General features: G+C 31.8%; 1 protein-coding gene across 1 annotated transcript; it reads right to left on the minus strand.

Moving 5' to 3' along the window:
• Positions 1–1,141: 1,141 nt before the first annotated feature.
• Positions 1,142–5,101, minus strand: LOC119614147 (tyrosine decarboxylase-like; the record flags this gene model as incomplete). Its single annotated transcript, XM_037970255.1, is given in 6 exon segments — positions 1,142–1,212; positions 1,215–1,338; positions 1,398–1,634; positions 1,698–2,005; positions 2,071–2,220; positions 4,971–5,101. Coding segments are annotated over 5 exon segments (870 nt in total), but the record flags the coding sequence as incomplete, so codon positions are not given.
• Between the last annotated feature and the right edge of the window lie 4,899 nt (positions 5,102–10,000).

Raw genomic sequence — 10,000 nt, forward strand, 5'->3', positions numbered from 1 at the left:
ATAGACTAGACTATAGACTAGACTATAGACTAGACTATAGACTAGACTATAGACTAGACTATAGACTAGACTATAGACTAGACTATAGATAGACTATAGACTAGACTATAGACTAGACTATAGACTAGACTATAGACTAGACTATAGACTAGACTATAGACTAGACTATAGACTAGACTATAGACTAGACTATAGACTAGACTATAGACTAGACTATAGACTAGACTATAGACTAGTCTATAGTCTAGTCTATAGTCTAGTCTATAGTCTAGTCTATAGTCTAGTCTATAGTCTAGTCTATAGTCTAGTCTATAGTCTAGTCTATAGTCTAGTCTATAGTCGTCTATAGTCTAGTCTATAGTCTAGTCTATATAGTCTAGTCTATAGTCTAGTCTATAGTCTAGTCTATAGTCTAGTCTATAGTCTAGTCTATAGTCTAGTCTATAGTCTAGTCTATAGTCTAGTCTATAGTCTAGTCTATAGTCTAGTCTATAGTCTAGTCTATAGTCTAGTCTATAGTCTAGTCTATAGTCTAGTCTATAGTCTAGTCTATAGTCTAGTCTATAGTCTAGTCTATAGTCTAGTCTATAGTCTAGTCTATAGTCTAGTCTATAGTCTAGTCTATAGTCTAGTCTATAGTCTAGTCTATAGTCTAGTCTATAGTCTAGTCTATAGTCTAGTCTATAGTCTAGTCTATAGTCTAGTCTATAGTCTAGTCTATAGTCTAGTCTATAGTCTAGTCTATAGTCTAGTCTATAGTCTAGTCTATAGTCTAGTCTAGTCTAGTCTAGTCTATAGTCTAGTCTATAGTCTAGTCTATAGTCTAGTCTATAGTCTAGTCTATAGTCTAGTCTATAGTCTAGTCTATAGTCTAGTCTATAGTCTAGTCTATAGTCTAGTCTATAGTCTAGTCTATAGTCTAGTCTATAGTCTAGTCTATAGTTTATACTCTAGTCTATAGTCTTGTCTATAATTCTGTCTATAATCTAGTCTGTATTCTAGACTATTCTGTGGACTTGCTCATGGAGTAGTCTATGGACTACTATATTCTTTTAACCAATTTGCTATGGACTGTTTCATGCTAGTTTTAGAGGTTAGTTCCAGCATTGAGCTCGCCTCTCCAGAAACATTCAACACTTACCTTTAACAACGGCTTTAATTCTGGACATATGAAAGAGTTACCAGCATAGGCGGCATCCACGTGTAACCATACTCCTGGGAATTTTGTAATTCTTGTCCAATTTCATACAAGTTATCGAAAGCACACGAGCCCGTAGTGCCCAAAGTTGTGGAAACAAAAAAGGGTACAAAACCCTGCAATTCATCTTCTTCCATGGCCTAAACCAATAAAACAGGGCGTTAACTTATAAGTTTTAATCTATAAGCTTATATTATACCTCAGCTATGGTTTCTCCTCTCAAACTAGCATTCTCATCAGGTTCTAAAATTCTCAACTTAACAAATGATATCATGGCCGCTTTTTCCACACAACTATGAGCTTCTTTGGAGCAATAAGCCATTAATTTCGATAGCAACTGACATTCCTCTACAAAAGGATGTTGAGACTTAAGACGTTTCAAAGCTTGAGCACGGGCAGCCAACATTGTGACCAATATACATTCAGAGGCAGAAGTCTAAAAGATTTACTTTTATATATTCAACAACAATTTCACGGCCATTTTTTTATTTGAACCCACCTGTATAACACCACCACCAGTACTACCCTCCTTTAAAGCCAAAAAGTGATCTGGCAAACCAATAGCCTTACCCAACCAATCCAAAACTATAGTCTCTAATTCCGTACAAGCAGGACTAGCGGCCCATGAAAATCCTATACAACCTATACCATCACCCAACATATCACCCAATATAGAAGGAAATGAATTGCCAGCCGGAAAGTAAGCATGAAATCTTGGATGCTGCCAATGCGTTACACCCGGCATAATTTTATCCTCAACATCCTGCATAATTTTATCCCAATCTTCGGGTTCCTTGGGTGCTTCAGCTTTATGTGATAATAACGTAATATTTTTGTTTAAAATCCATACTTTTATCCTCACAATAACTTACCTGGTAGTAGATGTCTCAAATAACCAGGTTCTACACTTGGTGTAACGCGACGCTCATTTAAAGTCTCTAGATATTGACATATATATTCCACCATTTCGGCACCACGTTTACGAAACTCATCGCTATCCATATTGATGAGTTTTTCAAAAGCTGAAAAATTTATGTTTTATTTTATTGCGAGCCTAATTTTGATAATTTTCAGAAAATATTGAACCATAGGATAAATTATAGAATTTATTCTACATTAACTAGCAAACATGGATGCATACTAATTCCACAGTAGATGGAAACTTGTTCCAGATCGTGTGCAGATTCTAGAACAGTAATTTTGAATAGTTACTAAATAGTTTTCAAGGATCGTGTTCTTACCATAGAAGATTTCGAAACAATTTCTTTGAACCGGGTGATAATATTAAACCCGTATCGGTCCTATTCCTTTTTCATGGAAACATGATATCAAATATAAAGGTATCATGTTTTTTGATGTTAAACATGAATTTTAAACGTACCCTGGAACATTTTTAGAATCTGTTCTAAAAAACTAGTAGTTCTAGAACGAGTTCAACCAACTAATTCTTTAATAGCATCCATGGAACTAGTGATTTCGAAATTACATCTAGAACCCGTTCTTTGGAACACGTTGTGATTGTAAAGCACTTGTAAAGAGTTTTCAAGAAACCAGCTAGTTATAATCATCAGTTATCTAAGGAAGTGGACTCCGGGAGTATTGAAAATGGAAAAAATATCACATTCAGCTGCTTGATTTGTTGGATATCCTTTGTGAAATATCTCATAACATAAAATAGTGACGGCTGAATGGTATCAAAATTTTCTCAATAACATTGAACCCATTATAGTTCTTCAACTCTTTCTTAAAATTGGTCCCAATCTTTACATTGCTAAAGAAAAATAAGCTGAGAATATAATTAGTTCCAGAACTCTTCTAAAGAAGTTATATATCAAGGGACTATATTTAAGAGTCTCTATCTTAAACAACAAAAGTTATCAGGAGAACAAAAAATAGTTTGTTTCGTTAGTTAGAGAAGATTTGGTGCAAAAGGAACCAAATTATTAAACAAGTAAGAGCGATATATTCGACTATGACGAATCTTATATACCCACCAAAGTTTTATACCCATAAGGTTCCCCTTATACATAAACAATGAATCTTCTTCGCTATCGTATTTTTAACCCAGTGATGAGCATTGAAGTCAATTTCGGAAGGGAATCTTATATGGGAAGGTAGAGTCAACTTGTATTTTTAAGAAAGAAATAAGTCCAATTTCTGAAGAGGGTCCTTCCGATCCATATGAAATTCGATAGAAAGATTGGTTTTAGCCAATACTGAGAGTTAAATTCATTTTCTGAAAGGGAAATAAGGAATACCCACCATCAAATCATTTCATTGATATTTTATCGCTATCGCATTTTTAACCCAGTAATGAGCGTGGAAGTCAATTTCGGAAAGGAATCTTTTATGGAGAGGTAGAGTCAACTTGTATTTTTTAGAAAGTAATAAGTTCTAAAGTCCAATTTCAGAAGAGGGTAGAATCAGTTATCGTCCGATGCTTGTGAAATTTGATAGAAAGATTGTTTTAAGCCAATACTGTGAGGGATAGGGTCAATTATAGACCAATCCTCTTAACATTTGTTGTATAATACTTCGTTGCGTTAAATTTCGTCGCTGTAATCGCATTTTTAAGTCAATAGGGCGTAAGGTCAATAATGGACCGATCCTCATAAAATTTAGTACAAAGATTTTGGTTCGTACAAAACAGGTTTATATCAAATTTTATTGCAATACTGGCATTTTAAAACAGTTATGACTGTTTAAAACTGCATTCCGGGGGGCCACTTGTATGAGAACGAAGAAAGCTGCAAATTTTAAATCTTTCCGTTTGGATTCTATAGTGGTTTCAAAAGACAGACGGTCGGACATGACTAGGTCGTCTTAAAATTTATTAATGGCCCACCATATATGTTTATATTTAAACTAATGATTCGATATGAAACAACCGGAATCTCGATTTTAAATATTTTGAGAGAAACTGGTAGATTTTGAAGAAATTTTTGGAAAAGATAAAGACGTATCTATAGACCTGTAGAGCTATAACTATTGAACTATATTCAATAGTCGATATATTCCATTAAGATTCCCTAGAACAAGTTTTTAGGGTGACAAATTCAAACAAAAATTACATAATTGGTATCAGAACCGTTCAAAGTAAAAAGTTTCTACTCCATTACCTTTCCACAAAACCAGTTCTAAAGGTGACAATTTCGAACAAAAATCATTGGTTTCATCGCAAAGGTTTCGCAAAAGTTTCTACTCCATTACCTTTCCACAAAATCAGTTCTAAAGTTGAGAATTTCAAACAAAAATCATTGGTCTCATCGCAAAGGTAATACAGTCAAGAACTAGTTATGGAACTAATACAATTTTTCCTGGGTAGATCAATTATTTCTTAGGTTTCTTTAACAATATCTAGATTGAAAAAATTATCAGAATTTTGTCATCAGGATCTTGATATTTAAAAATAGTTTTACTATTTTAACTAAATAATTCTTAGAAATTTGTATTTCCCAAATCTGTAGAATACAAATCGCAAATCGAAATGGTATTCAAAATAACTTTAATAGTTTTTAAATTTTAATATGTTTTTTTTTAGATTTTGAATTTCCAAACATTTTTAAAATTCAAATCCAAAGTGCATCTAAATTAGTAGAGTTGAAATAATATATTATTTATAATATTAAATATTTTAATATTTTAAACATCCTGCTATCTTTCCAATTATCTAATTAAATTATTAAATTAATTTGTTAAAAATTTTTAAACTTTTTAATCAAATTTATCATGATTTTTTTACTTTTTTTTAATTTTTTAATTTAACACTTACACTTTTTTTATTTAAACAAAAATAAAATAAATTTATTTTACTTTATTATTCTTATAGTAAATTGTATATTAATCCTTTCTTTTGAACACTCCGTATCCGTTTCCAATTTCCGTTAACCGTTAGAAGCTGACGACAAAACTTAACTGATCATCAGTATGACAATGTCTTATAAAAAAACCTCGGTATCCTTTTCCAGACAACATGTACCCTTTTAGGGAGATGTTAGAAAGGAAGTCATCTAATAGAATATTTAATACTGCAAAAACAATTATAACAACAACAACTACTAAAGGCAAAAAACAAGCAATATAGAAAACAGCAAAAATGACACCAACAACATTGGTAGCAGCAGCAGCAGCAATAAATAATTGAAATATTTGTGGTGCTCTACATCTAATACGAGTACCAATTTACTTTTTATGCTTTTTTTGTTTTTTCTATCTTTATCTATCATTTATTCTCTCCCTTTCTTACGTTCTTGGTATATTATTCACTAACCAACAAGTATGCAACCGTTTATTATTTCATCTATTTCTTCATTTAGACTTTCATTCAACCACAGCTAAACCAACTCGAGTGTTTGAAATATTCAAACATACAAATTCAACAATTTGCTTTTTTTTCTTCTTATATCCTTCGATATCATATGCATAGAGGGAAGAGGTTGATATGTTTTGTTTGTTATTCTGTTCGTATCATTCTGGAAATATTTGTCTTCAGACGATAGCTTGATGGTATGGAGTCTGATTAATAAATAGTTTATCAATAATAAATAATTTATAAAATTCTCATTCTTCCAAGGTGTCCTGATCATATCCATACATAAAAAAGTCCATTTAAAACATTTTTTGAATTAACCCTGACTAATGTTGAACCTCACCGAAAGTGAGGCTATTTGTCAAAAACATTTTACTTAGACATATTGATCCAAGCAGAGTCTCCACCACTGCATCAACTTCGTTATAAAACACATTATATGTTCCAAATAATTTCTACCAAGAGGCGTGATATTCAAGATCCCTTTCCATGAAAAACGGTACCACAGCATTCGTTGAAATATACTTTTACGAAAAAGTAGCTTAGATCCGTTTAAAGTTCAAGCGAGAGCCTTGATAAATGGTCGACGTAACTAACTAACTAACTAACTAACTAACTAACTAACTAACTAACTAACTAACTAACTAACTAACTAACTAACTAACTAACTAACTAACTAACTAACTAACTAACTAACTAACTAACTAACTAACTAACTAACTAACTAACTAACTAACTAACTAACTAACTAACTAACTAACTAACTAACTAACTAACTAACTAACTAACTAACTAACTAACTAACTAACTAACTAACTAACTAACTAACTAACTAACTAACTAACTAACTAACTAACTAACTAACTAACTAACTAACTAACTATCTAACCAACTACCGACTTTTTGACATTTTAAATTGTATTTGGAACACATTCATGGCAAATAACTCAATTCTTACAAATTACTCACTGCTCCAGATTTTCACTGCCCTTTCTACATGCTCTACATTCTGCTGAATCCGCACGTCCAATTTTACTAACCTTAGACTTACTCATTTGGAGTAGGCTTCTCATCCTGCTATCGTTAGATTCACCTCATAGGATTTTTGTGGTTCCACCGTTTCATCATTCCAAGAATTATGGAATTCTTTCACCCATACATTTAATACTATCCTTGTTGCGTCAAATAGTTTGCGTTCGTCAGTTTAACTAAAACGAGCTCCCTTCCTTTTAAAGACGAGTAGCCTGGTTCCCCTCGAATACGATCTTAGATATAACTTTATCAACTGATATACATATGTATCAGGTGAACCTGGAGGTTACACATAGTTGAAAATTATTGTCTTTTTTCTCTGATCTGAAACAAATCACACTGGACCTTAAGGGTTCTCAAGTAATATTCTATGTCGCAAAATAGTATTAAAACAATTCGGTGTAAGCTTTTAAAAAATAAACACGCACTTTTTCTTTCGTCATAAAATATTTTATGAGGGATGATTAAAAAACAATCCAAACACCAGCACACAAATGTTGGCAAATTCTCTTGTTTTTTTTTTTTCTATAGCTAGCGACTAACTAAAAGAAGTTTATTATGAAATTTTTAAACGACAAAACAGAATTATCACTAGCATCATAGTCGTCATTGTCATCATCATCATCAACACCATCATCGTCTTTGTCACCCATTAAGGAATTCGTGAAAATATGTTGAGGCGGAAAATGCGTTGAGGATAAAAATACAACCGAACAACAATTTGCTTAGAACACACAACTGAACTCTCAACACAACACATCTCAATACAATTCAATTCAATCCAACAATCCAACACTTAAACGTTGCTTCCCAAACGTTATGGCATGAATATCTTACATTGTTGAGAGTGTCATATTGTGGAGGTGTTTGGACTGAATGACGGACTCACTGTCTTAAAGGGAATCCTTTTTTCTTATACGTTTATGTTTTTAAATTGTTGTCCTCATTTCAATTTTTGACATTCAAAATGTGTTTTGACAATTTGAGATGTTTTGCAGCAGCAACAGCATCACATTATGAAGGGATACATGTGGGCATAATATTCTTTGATAATGTATTTAAGAAACGGGATAATTATTTTAATTTCAATTTATTTATTGAGTTTGACACAGTTGAATTTAAATGCCAACAAGTTGTTTCACAAAATGTCTGCAAATTCATTCATGACTATTTTTATCTCTCGTTCATTCGGTTTTTAAGGATTTAAATGATAAAGATGACAGAATATATCCTCTTTTGGAAATAGACGTTTTAATAAGTGTTTTATATGCATAACTCATACTTCAATACATACTTAAATATTTAAATATATGTATGTATATATGTAAGTACATTAACTGACAAGTAAGTAGATTTTGGATATGATTAGATATGTGCTATATTGTGTTTTTATTTAATGTGAAAACACTTTTATCAATTAATTGTAATTCTAAAAATAAACCATAAGTACTGAATTGATGAGTTTAATACAGTACATTGGGGATTAGTGACAGCTTTTGCTAAAGAAGCTAACAAGTAAAGTTATGTTTACATCTTTAACATAATACATAGTAATTCATCGAAATATTCTTAATAACATTCTAAGAGCGAATTTCTTACTAACCAGTTAAAGAAGGCTTAAGTTGTTGTTAGTTTTAACTCGCAGACTTTAACCGATGATTGTGTTTTTTGATAATGGATTTAAGAGCAGTTAACTTTGTTTTAGTATTGCCAACTTTTCAGTCAAAACCGTAAACAATGAACAGCTGTTTTTTGCAAATATTACTTTGAAAATGAAATGTAAAAAATTAAATTAAGAATTAAAACAATAAAAATATTGATAAAACAAATCAGAAAATTGCTATTAACTTAAAAAATAAAAATTTTCTTATTCCGAATTGCTAAATTTGATAGTGTTTTCTCAATTATAACTTATGTAGGTAAGACGATATAGTCACGTCCGTCCTTCTGTCTGCCAGTCTTTTAAAAATACGATAGAGTCTGAACAAAAAGAGCTAGAGGGCTAAAATTTTCCACAAATATTTTCTATTTATCCAGGATGTTTGTTATTGAAGATGATCAAGGATTTCACCTAGCTCTCATACAAGTACACGCCCCGAAAATAGTTTAAACTGTGTTAACAATAAAAGTTTAGTGATAAAATTAGAAAATGACTTCAACTTCCATTACTAGCTTCAGTATTATTACGGAAACCAAAATCTCTTAACCAAATTTTTTGAAGATCACTTACATTTTTCCCTGCCCCTTGATAAAATTCCCTTTACAAAAAGACTTCAACATGCATTACTGATTAAAAATTCCATTATGGAACTATATCCCTTTAGCAAATATTTCGAGGATCGGTACTCAATTGACCCATATAACACCTACTTAAAACAGTTTTTATACCCACCATCAATAAAGATAGATCATAGAGCCACAAAAGTGTATATATTCTGGGTTCTTATTAAATTCCAAGACGATCTAACCATGTTGAAAGCACGATAGAGTCCGAACGGAAAGAGCTAGAAAGTTGAAATTTTCCACAAACACAAATATTTAGGTAAGATTTGTTTGGTATTGAAAATGCGAAATATCGGTCCACGTCCCATACAAGTGGCCCCCCGAAAAACAGCTTTAACAGTCGTAACTGTTTAAATAACTTTCATATGATCCAAATTCTCTTTATAAGGATAATTTACCCTACCCCCATATATGATCCCCTTCCGAAAATTACTTCAACGCTCATTACTACCTTAATAATAAGAGTATAGCGATTAAATTCGACATAAGCAAGTTTCTTATGAGTTAAAATGTATCTATCAAATTTTATGAGGATCGGTCCACAATTGACTCTACTCCCCATATAAGGCCCCCCTCAGAAAATGACTTTAACGCACACTACTGACTTAAAAAAAAACGAGTATAGCTCTGAAATTATACATAAGTAAGTTTCTTACGAGCACAAATCTCTATACCGAATTTTATGAGAATCGGTCCATAATTGACCCTACCCCCATACAAGGCCCCCTTCAGAAAATGACTTTAAGTCTCATTACTGGCTTAAAAATGCCATAGCTATAAATTTGATATACAGATGTAAGTTTCTTACAAGCCAAAATATGTACCGAATTTTATAATTGACTCCGATTGACCTACGACATATGTTCGTGGTTTAACAGTTGGACAAAAATACGGTTTGATGGTGGTTATATAAGATTCGGCATAGTCGAATATAACACTCTTACTTGTTCTATTCGTTCCAAATGTTGATTAATATGATAGTGGTGGAGAAAGATAATCTGTTTTTAAAAATAAATCACTCTTTAAAATTCGAAAGAACTTGATCCATAACATACTTTGATAGTTTCATACCTATAACACGTTTTTTATACATAGCTAAATTCTTATGTTGAATTAAATAATTCCAATATTTTTTAACAATTGATTGGAGAAAAACTTATTCTCTGAAAGAGACTTAA

Source organism: Lucilia sericata, unplaced genomic scaffold (assembly GCF_015586225.1).
Source record: "Lucilia sericata isolate MDLA Ls3-8-SP2 unplaced genomic scaffold, ASM1558622v1 Contig002631F_arrow, whole genome shotgun sequence".
Classification (NCBI taxonomy): Eukaryota; Metazoa; Arthropoda; class Insecta; order Diptera; family Calliphoridae; genus Lucilia; species Lucilia sericata.